At 44.7% G+C, this 17,676-nt stretch overlaps 1 protein-coding gene across 2 annotated transcripts; it reads right to left on the reverse strand.

Annotated features, from left to right (window-relative positions):
- Positions 1-4,671: 4,671 nt before the first annotated feature.
- Positions 4,672-16,060, reverse strand: LOC308413970 (uncharacterized protein). Of its 2 annotated transcripts, none has more exons than XM_080909133.1 (3): positions 15,906-16,060; positions 10,915-11,116; positions 4,672-7,739 (listed from the first exon to the last, which is right to left on the reverse strand). In XM_080909133.1, exon 3 carries the CDS (start codon positions 7,338-7,340, stop codon positions 6,114-6,116), a length of 1,227 nt encoding a protein of 408 aa, XP_080765259.1. In that variant the 5' UTR covers positions 7,341-7,739; positions 10,915-11,116; positions 15,906-16,060; the 3' UTR covers positions 4,672-6,113. The 2 variants fall into 2 exon arrangements, with proteins under 2 accessions (XP_080765259.1, XP_080765258.1); XM_080909132.1 differs by lacking the exon at positions 15,906-16,060 and adding an exon at positions 13,710-13,824.
- Between the last annotated feature and the right edge of the window lie 1,616 nt (positions 16,061-17,676).

Consider the following 17,676-nt stretch of genomic DNA (forward strand, 5'->3'; position numbering starts at 1 on the left):
CCAGCCAGTGTTGAGGCTAAAGTGGGTTTATTTTTTTTCAGTCTGTTTTTATATCATTCTAGGTACACGCAGAGAACATGTTCAGTCCTAAGGCATAAACAAAGTAGTTAAAGAACAAACAAAGCATAAACAAAGGCCCTCTGGTTGCTGTATTCAGAGTCTTAACAAGACCCATAAAGATACAAAGAACTCATTTCTCAGCTGTATTCATCTTGAGCCTACTTCCTTGTCCTAGCCCAATGTCAAATTCCTTCCAAATTCCTAGAAGCCGTCCCAAGAGCTCTCCACATCTCCCCCTTCTTTATTTCATAAATAAGGCTGCATCTGTCTTAGATGGTTCTGACAAGAATGCTTCCTTACCCATCCTGGAAGATGCATTATCAAAAGCAATGTACTTCTGTCTTAGGTTTGTAAGGTTCTGTGCAGAATCTTAGCCATTATTGACTGCCAGTCTATTAATGACTTTGTCTGGAAGTCCATTTTTAGTTTCAAGCCATGTGTTTTGACTGCCAATGTGTTGATGTTGTGAAAGGCAATTTTTATCACAATGGGCAGGAATAAAAGTATTCCCAGGACAAAAGGGGTTGACATGATCAAGCTATATAAGCCATTCTTGATGCTTGACCAAGATGGAAATACTACTCAAGCCACAATCTTATCAGCAATATCCCAGAGCATCAATACTAGGTAGAGCAGCATTCTTTAAATTCATAATCCCATATGCAAAGTTAAAATATCCAGGGAGGTGTTAGTATTATGCCAAATATCTTTCAAGTGTCTTTGAACCTTTTACCAATTATAGTGACTGTCATTGTAAATTTTAGAGTGACACAAATCCACTGGTATTTAACATGGCACTCGCGATGGCTCCTTACTTTTAAACTCTGAACCTCCTCTCCAACAATTTGAATAGCATCACAAAGAGCACCAATCCACCGTTCCAAACGCCTAGCTGAATCCTCTTGAATACTCAGAACATAACATTTTTGCTAGGTTATTAACAAAAGTAGCTGCCTTAACTTCTTGAGTTAAAGCAATAGCAGAAGCAGGGGTGCTATCAATGTAACAAAAAAGCTGCTATGCCAGCAATAATCAGCCCACGACCCACTAGCTTCTGCTTAAAGCCTGGCTCACTTCTTCAAGTACTTGAAGAATTTTTTTTTCCAGAAAATAAGCTTTTCTCAGAATACCAAGGTCCTGTAGCCTATAGAGCATTTTTAAAATTAGTGGTTGATGGGAAGGACGTAGTACATCATGGGTGGGGTCACCCCTGTGCTGGCAGGCCTGGGTTTTATAAGAAAGCAGACTGAATAACACAGGAGGAGCAAGCCAGTGAGTATCACTTCTGCATCAACATCTGTCTCCATAGGCCTGCCCTGTCTGAGTTCCAGCCATCACTGCTTTAGATGAACCAGGAAGGAAATCGTCCCTGACCTCCCAAAGTTGCTTTGGCTCTTAGTGTTTCCTCTAGGACAGTCACTGCTCACGTTTGTGTTCTCGCTCTTTTCATTCTTTTCTTTTTTTAACTTGTATTATTATCCGTGTCCTTTAATGTGTTTGAACTCATTATTTGCATGTGAAGCTTGCATCTTCCTTTTGTCTAAAGGCTAGAACGGACAGATGTGGTTTTAAAGTTGTGTGTTCTTGAACCATGTGTAGGCACCATCTTTATGATCTACTTTATGGGGTTCTATTATCTACCACCCCTCCAACGCGTATTCCAACCCATATTCCACCCCATTCCTACCAACCCCCCAACACTAGGTAGAAGAGGAAGAAAGTCTCTTTAGACAATATCCTGCCCATTAGTGGCATCAGTACCTTAGGGCAAGTCCAATCTCCATTGTCAGGAAATCTCTAGCCAGCAATCCTGCAAATGCATAACCCAGCAACGGCAAAGGCAGCGCGAGCGGGGGTGGGGGAGAGTGCGGGGGGGGGGGTGAGAGGTGGGGGGTGCGGGGGGGGGGCACTGCAGGCACCACAGGCCCTCTCAGGGCTCTCAACTGATACCCTCTCAAGACTCCCCAGTATTTCAATAATAATCTATCTGAAGCTGGCAAAAATCACACCCCTGCTAGAGCACAAGCCAGTTATAGTTATCAGATGTGGACAGTCTCAAGCAGCCCCATATCCCACACCCGGGATTAAAAGAAAAACATTCCTATAACATAACTGGGGTTTTACAGAAACAAAAATTCCCACCACAGTCAAGTTCATGTCGTTTTCTTTTGTTTCCTGTTGTTTTTGTTTTCTTTGTAGATAGATATGTACTCTTTTCAACTTCATCAAAGAGCCGACTTTTTAAGTTTCTCTTTTGTCTGGACACAATAAATTGTTCTACGTATCCATCATAAGATGATTAAGAAGAACTTACTGAGAGGACTAAGTCAGCCAAAACCAGACCGACCCCATGACAAGCTGCAAACTGTCAGTTTGGGAGACAAGGACGCAGTTTCTGTTTCCCCGGAACTGGAAAAATCCAAAAAAGTTCCAGGAAAGACCACCCCTCACGGGGCAGCCAATTGGACGCTATCAGGAGATGCCCCACCACCCAGCCGGAGCCAAGTATAGTCAATCAGCAAAAGTCTCCAAAAATCCTTCAGTGCCTCAACCAATCACAAAGGCACCCATGCTCCCGGAGACAGAGCTAACCAATCAAGGGAAAGAAAGGTAGCAGTCACCCAGTCCTACCCTAACAGGCTTTACATTGACCCTGCGAAGCCCACACCTCTGCCTTCCATCCCAGGCTCTTTGCTGTTTCATACTGTGTGAGTCTGGGCTAGTAGTCTTCGAGAATCACGGACCCTTACTGGTATTAAAGTGAAACGGACATTTAAATAGTGATTTCTAATCCAATGAGTCTAGCGGCTGGGAGACGTGGCTCAGTGGCCAAGAGCACTGGCTACTTTTCCAGAGGATCCAATTTCAATGCCCAATTCTAAGAGGTCTGCCACCCTCTTCTGGCCTCCAAGGGAACTGCATGAATCTTATCCTCTACAGAGAAAGGGACAAAAACAGGAAAATTCCAAGGTCTGGTGGACTCTTCCTTGTTGAGATGCACTTGGACTAGCCTTCACCACCCACTCAGCTACCCAAACTCCTTGGACATCAGTGCTGGTAACATCTCTCCAGCTGAAAAACGCTCCAACCCAAGTCTGTCCAGGAGCTGGGATCCAGCACTCCGCTTCTGCAGGGATCCTCGAACACAGGTCTCAACAGTCAAACTCGACTACATTCACTCTGTATAGCTTTCTTTTTCCTCTGCTGCCTCAGGCACAGACACCAGAACAGGGCTGCCAGGTAGACCCTTGGCAGGTGGTGGTCTCAATCCTCAGCCAGCTCGGTGAGCCTATCGGCTCTAACATCCTGTTTCCATGTTCCATATACTTGGGCACACCAGAAGGGGGCATCGGATCCCATTACAGATGGTTGTGAATCACCATGTGGTTGCTGGGAATTGAACTCAGGACCTCTGGAAGAGCAGTCAGCGCTCTTAACCACTGAGCCATCTCTCCAGCCCTCAGCCTGCTTTCTTATAGAACCCAGGACTACCTACCCAGGGATGGCATCACCACAGTGAGATGGATCCTCCCCTACTGATCACTAATTGGGAAAATGCCTTAAAGCTGGATCTTATGGGGGCCTTTCCTGAACTGAGGCTCTTGGCTCTCTGGCGACTCAAGTGTGTCAAGATAACACAAAGCCAGGCAGTAGAAAAAATTTGAGTCTACCTGAGGGGCCTAAACCAATGTGAATATGGGTTTGACAACTGGGTGTAGTTCACTTGGAAGAATACATACCTAGCACGCACAAAACTCTGGGTTCAGTTCCAGCACATCCACTGGGCACAGTGGTGCATGTCTGAGATCCGGGAACTTGGGAGGTGGAGGCAGGAAGATCAAAGATCTTAAGTTCAAAATTATTTTTGTCGATATAGCAAGTTCAAGGGTAGGTTAGGCTACAGAAAGACCCTGTGTCCCCTATATCTTTTCCTCCATGCAAGCCAGCATTTGGGAGACAGACAGACAGACCACCCTGGCCTACATGATGAGTTCCAAGCCAGCCAAGATAGTGAGACCCTGTCTCCAAACCATCACGGTCCATCCACAATTAAAAACGTTAACAGGCTTCGAGCATGACCTGTGGCCTAGTAGCTTGGGCCGCAAACAGCCCACTTACCATTCACTCCTGGAAGTAGTTCCAGCCTCCAGCCAACCCCAAGAGTAGCCGTTAGCCTTTCTAAGATTGGAGTCCCCAAACGTCAGATACTCAATCTTACTGTTTTAGAAAGCAGGAAAGGGGATTTTTCACCCTTCTAGCTTGAGTTGTAGTTTCTTTGGATTTTTTTTTTTTTTAAAGTAAGATTTTGAGGGAGGAGAGATAAGGGAGATGGGAGACCAGCATACAACTGTCAAATTCTAGCTTTATCCCAGGGTCAAAGAGGAGAATGAAAGTTGATGTGGTCTTCAACGAGCTTTCAGTTTTCAGGATGCAGTTACTCATGGCAACTACAACAGCACCTCCACACCTAAGGACAGAAACCCCAATCTCGGGGCACGGTCTAACACACTGAGGAACCCAGACCCCATGCAAAAAGGCCAAACAGACAACACGAGGGGAAAAAAAAAGAGCAGGACAGGACTTTTCCAAATTTTATTAGTCTGAGTCCAATCAACGGGCAGAAACTACTGAGCAGAATTTATTTTACGTAACAATGGTTCCAAAGCTCAAGAATATTGATGTGAAATGAAGCTGTAACTCTCTTACTAAGACTCTTGTGGTGCCTGTAAGCAGCATCCTAGGTATGTACGCGTATAGGCAAGCCTGATATAGAGCTGATGCTAAACAAGGCTTCAGATATCCACGAGGGGCCTTGGGATGTACACACACACACACACACACACACACACACACACACACGCAGTGGGGGTCCTGTGATAATATGGATCACGTTCATGTCATCCACGGCTATCAAAGCAAGACAAGCAAGATAACAAAGAGTACGTGTTGCTACAATGTAGAACCAACTAGCAATGTGTTACATTTATTGGGAACCTCTCCATTTGGAGAGCAGATGTTTACCTAGAAAGCTGAAGAAGTAGTATTAAATTACCCTACTTTGTGACAACTCCCCTTCCACAGACCTCCACTGTCACTGTAACACATACCTGCGCCCGGGGCCCATTTTTTGCTCTCATTTATGCTGTGAAGAACACACTAACCAGTACATGACTCCCTACGCGAGCAGACTCTGGCTGCGTGAAAATACGCATAAATGCTTGAGAATGCTAGAGTAACGGCTGAGGAATCCAGAGTCTACAAGGTTTCCTACTTCAAGGTCTCAGAAACTACCCTAGAAAATTCTGATTCAAAGCGCTACTGTCTGCAGAGATGCTGCAAGTCCTAAGAAATACTTTAATCAGGGATGACATCAGAAGCCTATTCTTCTCCCGTGCAGAGTTAAGCATCCTGGGATTATGTTTTTCAGTCATTGGCGATTTCCCCATGGACCTGGGGTACCTCCACAACCAGTCCTCCGTGAATTCACTTATGCTTCTAGATTCGATATTCTGTCCTGACCTCAAGTTGAGACAACTTTACCAACAAAGACCTTGAGTTGGCATGGTGGTGTGGGAGGCTGAGTAAGTGGGTTAGAATAAATGTGAGGCCAGCTTGGGTTACATAGTGAGTTCAAGGTCACCCTGGGCTATGTACATAGGGACATCTGTCCCCAAATGCCTTCTCTGAAAAAAAACCCATTTTTACAAATCCTCTATATACCAAAGCATATATCAAAAATATTTCTGCCTCTTAATTTCGAACCTTTATATTGTTCATATTCTCTTAATACAAGTTGATAAGTTTTCAAGGGCCATCCAAATTGGAACCGCTGGACTCCTAAAATTAGAACACTAAACATGTTCCCTCCAAGCGTATAGAAAGTATATAACACTGTGGTCTAGCCTAGTAAATAGCTTTGTATTTTAAGGTTTGAGTCATGACAGAAGCATTTCCCACATTTGTGTAACTTTAGTGTAAGACAAATCCTTTGATAACGCTACTGACCAAACACTCGGTTCAAGTGTCAGTACATCTAAGGCATTCCAAGAGTTTTACTGAATATGGATTCTCTGGTGTCTAATGTGATGGGACTTCTGGCTGAAAGCCTTCCCGCACTCACTACACTGATAAGGCTTTTCACCAGTGTGGATTCTCATGTGTAAAGCCAGGGTCGAGAACTGAGAAAAGGCCTTCCCACATTCATTGCAGCCATAGGGTTTCTCCCCCGTATGGCTCCTCATGTGCACGGTTAGAGATGAACTCTGACAGAAGGCTTTCCCACAGATCTTACATTCGTAGGGCTTATCGCCGGTGTGAATTCTCACATGCACGATAAGAGACGTGATTCGAGAAAAGGCCTTTCCACACTTATTACACTCATAGGGCTTTTCGCCCGTGTGGATGTTGTGGTGTTTGATGAGGTACTGCTTCTGCCTGAAAATTGTCCCACATTCGTTACACTTATAGGGTTTCTCTCCGAGATGAATTTTCTCGTGCTCGGTCAGATTTGATTTGCCGCTGAAGGCTTTCCCACACTCCTTACAGGTATACGGCTTCTCTCCGGTGTGACTTCTCTGGTGTCTGATGAGGCTTGATTTCTGAATGAAGGCCTTCCCGCACCCTTTACATTCATAAGGCTTCTCTCCAGTGTGGATTCTCTGGTGTATAATGAGGTTTTCTTTCTGGCTAAAAGCCTTACCGCACTCATTACATTTAAAAGGCTTCCTCCCACTGTGGATGTTCTGGTGTTTGATGAGGTATTGCTTCTGGCTGAAGGCTCTTCCACACTCATTACATTCAAATGGTTTCTCTCCGGTATGAATTTTCTCGTGTTCCTTGAGATAGGATTTACCATTAAAGGACTTCCCACACTCCTTACACCCGTATGGTTTATTCCCGGTCTTTCTCTGGTTTCTAACGGCGGTTGTCATGGGAACGGGAGTTTTCTTCGATTCACTGGGCTGCTCTTCGGCATGTTGTTTCTGATGGGAAAGGAAGGCCGCTCTCTGGCTGAAGGCCCTCCCACATTCACACTTGTAGGATTCCCTCCGTGTGCGACTTCTCAGACGCAGAGTGAGCGACGGGGCCTGTGAGACCTCCTCCTCCTCCCCACACCCGGTGCACTCACGTGACTTCTCTCCGCTGTGCATCTTCTTGTGTTCTACAAAGCTCTGCTCCAGGCTAAAGGTTTTCTTACACTCATCACATTCGTAAACCTTCTCTCCAGGGTCAGGTTCATGGTGTGGAAGATCTGACTCAGCCTGAAGGCTTTCCAGCATCTCTCCTAGCGTCTACTGAGGTCCAACGAGAGCTTCACTAAAGACAATTAATTTCTTTTCAGTATTAGTTCCTCAGTGTCCATCGAAGCCAGATATATGAGAGACTTTCCGTGTGAGTAACCGGAGACGTGGTTACGAGGGACTGAATCTGGAACGGTCTTTGTATTCAGGGCTCTTGCAGTTCATAAGTGATCAACGTAGGTAAATCACAGTTCAACAATCTCTTCCACCAGATCCCATATACGGGAGGAACTCTTGCAGTCTGTGGCCAGAGGAAATACTTTGTGTTCTAGGTTTTCTCAATTTGATGTTGGTCTATCTCTACACAGAAAGACGAGACCTAACTCACGAGTCTTTCGTCCCGAGTCCTCATCTGTGTGTAAACTCCAGAGGCTGCTTCTAAAAGAGAAGAACAAGAAGTCGCTGAGGAGAGTCCACTCGTGAGCATGTTCGTGTCTAGACTGTCCAGAGCATCCAATAAGCTGGCTTACACTATCACTGACATCCTTAGGAACCGGTGGGTTCTCCCAGAAAAAACATGCAGAAATGTGCTACTGAAGAAAGACTGTTTAAGTCACAGATGGTAGGTCACACTTACAATCCCGGAACGTGAGACACTGAGGCAGGGGACTAACATGAATGGGTTAGACAGTGAATTACAGGCTGCCCTGGCTACAGCTGAGACTCTGCCTCAAAAACAAGACAAAATAAGACAAAAGACAAAGACAACTAAATGGCTGAACCCTTGTCATTTGGTAAGAAAGAAAGCTCAAATACAGCAGCATTCCCGGGAGTGTGCAGCTTTAACTGCTTTTAAGTGTAGCTTGCACACACCATCAGGAAGTAAGATAAGAGAAAACATAAAATACTAGGCAACAGCCAGGACAAACACTCGAGACTGGTAGAGCTAGGACCAAAGGGAGAAAAAAAAATATTTTCAAATTTACTTACCTATGTTTTCTTGAAATTCCATTAAAATGGCAGTAAACAGACTAAGGAGTGGGAAAAATCCTTATGAAAACTAACCACCAGTGGATAAAATGAATGTAAGAAGCTAAAGGCACAGACCACAGACAGCTCAATAAAGACACTACGAACAAGGGTGCCAAGAAGAGGCAAAGTTAATTTGTGATAGACCTCAATGAAGACTATGTGGTCAAATACAGTAAGTAATGTTGACACTTGGTAGGCAAAGGCAGAAGGGTTGCCACAAGTTCAAAAGCCAGCCTGAGTCCAGTGTTAGCTTGAGATAACTTCCAGGTAGCCTGGACTACAGACTGAGACCTCCTGTCAAAAAAAGTCGTACCTAGAGTTCTATAATTTGGGAAGAGCTGATGTTTATAAATTGAATGTAAATGAACAGCAAATACCCCAACTGTCTTTCTTTCTTGTTTATTCAATTTTTAAAAGACTTAATGTTGATTTGTGTGTGTGTGTGTACATGTGTGTGTGTGTACCGGAGTGCAGATACCTTCGGAGGTAAGGGGAACACATCCCCTGGAGGTTTACAGGCTTTGTGAGCACCCCAAAAAGGATGCTGAGAACTGAACTCAGATTCCATGAAAGAGCAACACACGCTCTTAACAGCTGAGTGTGTTTCTGTGAGGGTCTCAGGTGAACTAAGACGGCCTTGAAATGATCACAAAGAGCAAATGACTTACGACACCGCTTCTGCCTCCACAGACACGTGTCAACAGGCTTAGTAGACACAGTGCTGGGATCAAAGGCAGGACTTGGAAGTGCATGGTAAGCAAACAATCTGAGAGGGGAACTACATCCCTACTGCCGTGATGCAACTCTTGTCCTTAAAGGACTGAAAAGAATTATCAAGATAAAGCCTTCTCAGCACTCTGGAGAGTGAGGAAGGGAGACCGAGGGAAGATTACACATTTAAGGCATCCTGGTGTTAATCCTGTTGTGCTTTGGGTAAGTACAGCCTTCATAAGCACATAGATCTGAATGCTCAGTCATGACGGAGTAGCACTGTTTGAGAAGGATTAGTGGGTGTGGCCTTGTCCCTGGAAGGATCTCACTGAAGCCCACACGAGGCCAGCGCTCTCTGCCACTGCTCCAGCATCATGAGCATCCTCACGCTTCCACCTGCCCTGCCGTGGGAATAATGAACCAACTCTCTGAAACCATAAGCAGGCCCACAGTTACATTTGTTCATTTATAAGACGTCATGATGTCACGCCACAGCAACAGAACAAGAACTAAGACAAACCCCTTTCACTGAATATCAAATAATACAGCTAATGTTCTTTTTTAAAAATGTATTTGTGTATTTATTTATTTATTTATTTATTTATTTATTATGTACACAGTGTTCTGCCTGAATGTGTGCTTGCGTGCCAGGAGAGGTCACCAGATCGCATTACAGATGGTTGTGAGCCACCATGTAGTTGCTGGGATTTGAACTCAAGGCCTCTGGAAGATCAGTCAGTGTTCTAACCACTGAGCCATCTCTCCAGCCCTACTACTAATGTGCTAAAGAGCTCAAAGCAAACATACTATTTTTAAAATAAAATATTAAGTGTTTTATAGCAGTGACATAAATAGTGCTATGTGTGTTCAAAATGACAGTAAGTTAAGGACAATCATGGTGGGTCTACTGGTAAATTGCTTGGTCCTCACACTGGACCTCCAGTTTGACCCCAGAACCCACGTGGAATGAAGCTCCGCAGTCTTGTGTTCTGACCTTCGTACCAACCATGGAAGCATGCCTGTACACACACATACTACTAATAATAATTAAGATTAATATCGTTTCAGAAGGATTTCATAGATTGGCAAAAAAAAAAAAAAAACAAGGGGGGGGCAAAGAAACAAGCAGAAAGAATGGAAGAAACAAAAGGACGTAAAGTAAGACTGGAAAATTAGTGGTCGGGGGTAGGATCTAAGAATCTAAAAAGGGGCTGGAGAGATGGCTCAGTAGTTAAGAGCACTCACTGACTGCTCTTCTGGAGGTCCTAAGTTCAAATCCCAGCAACCACATGGTGGCTCACAACCATCTGTAATGGGATCTGATGCCCTCTTCTGGTGTGTCTGAAGACAGCAACAGTGTATTCATATACATGAAATAAATAAATCTTTAAAATCCAAACAAACAGCATATTTAACAAGCAATCTATGCATACCCCCGTATATGGTTAAATGGTTAAATCATTTTTAGAGAACACATAATAAATACCCAGTGGCAATTCTGGGCGAACAGCTGCCACACTGTATTGGTCAGGGAGTAACAACAAAGGGGAAAAACATCTGTTCAGGAGAGATGTGGAGAGTCTTTGTTCGTATCACACGTTTGTGTATCTGCACACAAGTGCAGATACCTACGGGGATCTGGATCCCCTTGGAACTAGATACAGTATCAGCCGTTAAAACTAAATCTGCAAATGAAGAAGCAGAAGGGCGGGCGCCCAACAAAGTTACAAGAGCGACGGGTCCTGCAGAAGGTGAGGAAAGAAAAGCAAAATCCAAAATCATCATCATCATCTCAAAGCCCATTAGAGGCTGTAAGCTCTCCCTGGAGCAAAGGACATTAAGGCGTTACATAAAGGCTTCACTCACTCACCGGCAGACTGACTCTCCTCTCAGGCCCCCAGGATTTTTGTTTGAACCGCAGGCTTTTAATTGGCAGCGAGCAAAGTGACTCGGTACCCAGAGGCTATCTCTGCAAATCAAAGCAGCGGCTGCAAGTCAGACTGAAGCCTCAGCACTCGAGAGGTCTGGACGGTGGAGAAACTTGTGGCCTCCGGGGCACACAGGAAGCTGGTCTGTAAAGACAACACACATAAGCCTCAGTCCTGCGCATGCGCAAAAAGACAGGGCGGTAACCTAGCATCTTGTTCTTGGCATTCAGGCTAAACCTGCAATTCTACTTAGAATCAAAATGTTCTTTGAATGTGGGTAACAGATGGTTTTATGTTTTCAGGATTAAGTTATACAGAGAAACTATGACACCGACATCTTCAGAGTTTGCCTGGATTACCCATCTGAACACGATTTCTGAGCAGGTATCAGGGTGGCCCTGTTTCCAACTGAAGTCAAACCAAGTGCTCTGCCGATCACTTCACAGTCAACCACAGGTGGTGGTGGCTGTTGGTCTGTTTTCTGAGGCAGTCTCTCTGTGTGACCCGACTGCCTGGAACTCACTCTGTAGACAAGGCTGGCCTCAAACTCAGAGATCTGCCTGCCTCTGCCTCCCGAGTCTTGTGATTGAAGACGTGTGACCTCACCGCCCAGCCTCAACAACATTTTAAGTCAGGTGTGGTAGCACATGTTTCTAATCCTAGAACCTTGAGAAGCTGAGGCAGGAGGATGGAGAGTTTGAGACCAGACTTAGCTACCTGTCTCGAAGAAAAAAGCAAATAGAGGGCAGGGGGCACCCAGTGCTTAAAGCACCTGTACCAGCAAATATGAAGGTAAGTATTTGGATCCCCAGAACCCGTGAGCATGATGGCTTGCTTGTAATGCTGAAGGGCAGAGAAGGAATCTCGGGAGCAAGTGGACCAGAAACACTAGACTGTCTAAGAGCTGTGTGTGTGACTGAGATCCTGTCGTAATTAAGGTGGGAAAGCAATGGCCGGTGGTGACTCCTGACATCAATGTAGGAAATCCACGTTCAGGCCAACTCAATGCATGCACACTCACGTGCACACACGCCCCACCCATCCATTCATGCCCACACACATGAAAAACAAGTTTACACATTGAAAAGCAAAAATGCACACATGCAACACACACACACACATAAATGGAAATAGAGAGATACACTTATATGGGCAGGCACTAAGGAGGGTGAAAAATCAGAAGTTCAAGGTCATCCTCAGCTACGTAATGAGGTCCAGCCTGGGCTATAAAAAAAATTAGAGAGGAGTTGGGAACAGTAGCACATTCATTCCAGCACTCGGGAGGCAGAGGCAGGAGGACCTCTGAGTTTGAGGCCAGCTTGGTCTGCACATTGACTTCCAGGACACCAGAGCTATATAATGGGATCCTGTCTTGAAAAACAAACAAAAAACCCAAAAAGAAAAGGGGGCTGGAATTATGGGTCACCAGAAGAGCACAGGTTGCTCTTGCAGAGGACCCAGGTTCAGTTCCCAGCACCTACAGGGCAGCTCACAACCATCTGTAACTCCAGTTCCAGAGGATCCAAAATCCTCTTCTGGCCTGTGTGGACAGTGTGCATGTGGTCCACAGACACGTAGGCAAAGCAGCCATATGTATAAAATAAAAATTAATAAAATCTCAAGAAAAAAAAAAGAGAGAATGTTGCAGAGAACCTTCTGCAGAAATGGCTCGGTAGTTAAGACCAATTACTGATCTTGCAAGGAACCCAGGTAATGTTCCCAGAACAAATATCCTGGCTCACAAGCATCTGTAATTCCAAATACAGGGAATTTAACTTTTTTTTTTCCTGCCACAAGACACCAAACATACAAGAAGGCAAAATACCCAGACACACAGAATTTTATATATATATGTATTTGTTTGTTTGCTTAAAGAAAACACATCCAAGGGCTTTGCCTTGCAAAGGTTAGGAATTCAACCCCAACAAGGCCAAAAGCAAACAAAAACACATATTTTCTTTTAAAAGACATCAAATCAAACATGAATAATATAAACAAAATATATAGGAAATTATTTGGCTAATACTAACAGCTCAGCTCTTAAACCTTTTAGAGGCCTAGGTTTGGTTACTGTTGGAGAAATTAAATGTAATTAGGGTCCTATAAATACATGCACATCCTGAGTTTAGCAGACATATTCTATTCTGCATATGGCAAAATCTACTCCTTGTGGGGTAGTGGGGGCATAATGTTTTTGTTGACTGTGTAAAGTTTACCCTTGTGTTATTCAAATGCTGATTTCTCTGCCCTTACAACTGGTTTCAATCCGGAAAAGGCATTGTAATGCTTACACTAAGAATCTCCTGTCTCAAGTTTGTAGAAACAGTTCTTACCATTTATTCTCTGCCCTGTCAATAAAAGCTGATTACCCAATGGCTGGGCAGAACAGAGAAGAGGGCGGGGCATCCACTAGTGAGAGGGGGGTGTGTGGGGAGGGTGGAGGAACTGCAGCCTTGAAGGGTCTGAAGAGCCAGGTCAATAATAATACACAACTATCAAGGGATGGGGCTGGGAGGTGGCCGGATTAGCACTTAAAGAGAGATCATTTAATTGCTCAGCTATTAAAGAGCTCAGCTACTGAGGTACAGTTTAAAATAACTCTTGGTCTCTCTGTGCAGTTACTGGGGACTAGCACAAGGGAAAGAACTATGCAGCCAGATTAACCCACGGTTTCATTTATATTAAGAATAACTGATTTTCAGGGTATGGCCATGAAGGGACAGGCTAACTCGCTTACTTGCAAGGTACAGCTGCGCTGTGCTGTCCTGTGCATTACTGAGCAGGTAATACACAAGAGAAACGGGTGGAGGCCACCTTCCAGAAGGAGCTATCAGTAATCATGATGCCGCCTACAGACATAACAAGTTGGATGCTTGTAGCCGGGCATGGTGGCACACACTCTGAGTTCAAGGCCAGCCTGGTCTACGTACTGAGTTTCAAGACAGCCAGGGCAACCTAGAGAAACAAAGCAGTAGATGGAAGTAGATAAAGGTGAAAAAACTTAATCCCACAGTCCTAGGCATATTGATATCAGAAGGGTGACTGAAAGTACCCCTTTCACATGCACATACACATGCATTTACACATGCACATACACACATGTACATGTGCACTCACAAGAACTTATGCATAATACCCCCATGAACAGACACACACACACACACACATACTAAAACTAGTTGTGTCTCCCTTGTTAATTGAAGTTTTTTCTTAGTTCATCAAAATTGTTGACCCTTTACTATCTCACTTTATTGAAAAAAAAAGCTTTGTTAAGGGGCTGGAGAAATGGCTCAGCAGTTAAGAGCATGAACTGTTTGCTCTTCCAGAAGACTGGAGTTTGGTTCCCAACAGCCACACTGAGAGGCTTACAAGACCTAATGCCCTCTTCTGGCTTCCCCATGGGCATTCATAAACATGCCCACATCCTCAGAGCACTCACATACATATAAATAACTCTTTAAAATTTTTAGGGCTGGAGAGATGGCTCAGTGGTTAAAAGCACTGGCTGCTCTTCCAGAGGTCCCGAGTTCAATTCCCAGCAACCACATGGTGGCTCACAACCATCTGTAATGAGATCTGATGCCTTCTTCTGGTGTGTCGGAAGACAGGGACAGTGTAACCACATACGTGAAATAAATAAATCTTAAAAAAATTAAAAAGAGGCTGGTCCTCCTTTAAAAATAAACTAAAATACAATCTTTAATGGCAAAAGAAGAAGAAGAAGAAACATGTAGGCCGAGGCAGATGGAACATTCTGGTTTGGGGGCAGCCTGATCTACAGAACTAATTCCAAAACAGTCAGGGCTACACAGAGAAACCCTGACTCTAAATAAATAAATAGATGAAGAGGGTCATTATAGCGCATGCAGAGGCCAGCCTAGTCTACAGTGTGAGTTCCAGGACAAGCAGACCATTTTTTGTTGTTGTGCTGTTTTAAAGAATAACAAAAAACAAAAAAACAAAAAACAAAACAAAACAAAAAAAAAACCTTAGAAGAAAATTCTGTATGTTAACAGAAGCTATTTGGTATGGGATGAATCTGGACAAATTAGGAATCTTAATTTGGAGCTGAAAGGATGGTTCAGTGGTTAAGAACGCTGACTGTTCTTCCAAAGACTCCCAGCACCCACATGCCAGTCCACACCGTCTGTAAATCCAGTTCCAGGGATCCAACGTTCTCCTCTGGCCTCTGCAGGTTCCACCGCGTGTACACACACACACACACACACACACAGCCCTGCCCTTTGACAAATCTGGGTGCTAAATTAGTTTTCTTTACCTCTCTTCCTGATTTAATCCCATCTGCAGCAGTGGAAAGTACCTTCTAAGAGCTATTCCGTAAATTTGGGGCTACTCAAAAATAGCTCATCTGAAGTTTTTCCAAGTAGTAAGTTAATGCCCACTGATATGTAGGCATCCAATAACGAATTATAGGAAATCTTTGTTACTAAAAAATATTTTGCAAAGGAACGCTGGTTTCATTTTCCACTGTAGTGTAGTAGACTTGCTTTCATTTAAAAAAAAAAAAAAACACTTAAAATCACTCTCAATTTATCCTTTTCCCTTTCCAATTTTCCAGGGAAAAATAGGAAAAAAAAAAAAAAACGCGTTTTTATTTTTAAAATAAATGCGACAAGTATTAGAAAACCACCCCTGTATTTTCACAAACTTGAAACCAGTTTCTCGATCACTCGCAACAAACCAAAACACACCCTTCCTTACACGTATGCTCACCCCACCCGCAAACCCACCCCAGTTTCTGATCTCCCCAGCCCCCATCCACCCAAGTTCTCAGCTCCACTATCACAGTAGGCGATTTTCGCCCCTTCAGGCATCCTCGCCTTGGCAGGTGGGTACACCCTCCCCTAAAGCTTCTTTGCCTTTACTCTGTCTGGGAAAATCCTGGTCCTACAGACCCCCAAATCACACTCACCCAGACAAAGGCGACGAAGGCAAGCCACGAAGGCTGCGCCTGCGCACTCCTTCAGTGAGCGAAGCACTCCCAGAGGTCTCTGCCCACCAGGGCTCTGAACCAGAGGATCTTTTTCCATTCTATTCTGTTTTTTTTTTTTTTAACTATGAACTACATTTCCCAGAAGTCTCAGGGGTTATAGTTAATTTCCGCCCCCCACACACACCCCGAGAACTTTTCCCAGTGGATAAGTAGTAAGAGGCCGGGACTCAGATACTACCGCTTTTACTCTCTGTTACCGGAAAGGACAGTAGTGTGCCCAGGTGTATAATGAGTGCAGCTTAAACTCACTGAATAGGCTTGTATTCGCCTCCAGGGCAAGAGTCCCAGTAAGGCGCAATCCTCCAAGTTTTACGGGAGACGACGCCATCTTGGCCACCGTGGCGCACTGCTGAACTACATTTCCCAGAAGCATCTCGCGTTTCCATCATCTCGACTGAGAGGTGTGTAGCTCTGTGGAGAATTCTATCAGACTCTGGTGTTAAACTCAAAGCGATTGCTACAGCATCACAAACTGATGCCAGGCGGGCACTCATACTGACAATTGGGTTCAGACAAAACAGGCAGGAAAACGAGCTGGTGTGAAATTGCAGTTATTGTAGCCACATGTCCTAGTGTTGTGACAATGTGGAAAGCAGTCTGCAGGTGTGCTGTGGGGTCCTGTGGGGTCCTGTGGGGATGCTTGTTAACGTGTAACCTTGGTGTTAGGTCCCAAAACTGGGGCAAACGGCTGAGGTGCCTATTAACATATCAAAGCAGCGGACGTCCACCAGTCTCTTAGCATCCCTAGTACTTGGCGAAAGTGTTATAGCTCTGAAGGGAAAAGCTACCTAGGCAGTTAGGAGCCAAGGAATACCACAAAGTCACACCCTACAACAAACCTCAGGAAAGATTTATTAGGAAAGACTCAAGAAACTAGGAGCAGCGAACACCAGAACATGAAGCAAACCTTACATAGGCTTGGGGAGGGGGCGGAGCTTCCAGGGCGGCCTGGGACTGGTGGGATTCTGTAGCCTTATCTTGCCCCCCCCCCCTTTCTCTATAGAGTAGATCCTGTTAGCCTGTATCTCCAGGGACTGGAAATAGCCTTTACAGTGGTAGAAAGATCCAGAAGGCAGGCCCTGGAAAGTCTTGCACCTCAAGGTCCTGGGCCAGGCCATTAGATTAGTCAGGGTGTGGGCCTGGCCACTTGGGCATGTCCAGGGGCTTACATATGGCATACCCTCCCTCCCACCCTGAATTCTCCCACTGGGGTTGGCTTGTTCTTTCCCCACTCTTTCTTTCATATATAATCTAGCTATTCTAGCCAGACCAGCCCTTTTGGCCTCTTATTCACCACTCTCGTTTTTCTGCTTTTCTGGCCTCTAAGGTTCTGCCTCTCCCCCTCTTCTCAAACGGCCCAGTGTGAAGCCAAAACAAGAGCCATCATGAACTGTGAGCCCTTTACCTTGCTAAACTCCTAAACCTGGGATATATGACTGCCTTTATGGTTTACCAATACGTGTCTTACCAGATACCTTCCCTGGAACCCTTCGACATGATATATTGCCACATTTACCCACGCCGAGCCCAGAGCCCCACCCCCTTCTGCCCAGATTCTAACAGCCAATTATATCTACAATGATTTTCTATCAACCCTAACCCTTCCCCATAAAAGAGACTTCAAGAATGAGAAGCTACCCTCTGAAATCCTGACTTTGGGAGGGGCAGCTTGCTTCAAGGCTTATACTTT

The sequence above is a fragment of the Micromys minutus genome, assembly GCF_963924665.1.
Source record: "Micromys minutus genome assembly, chromosome: 32".
Classification (NCBI taxonomy): Eukaryota; Metazoa; Chordata; class Mammalia; order Rodentia; family Muridae; genus Micromys; species Micromys minutus.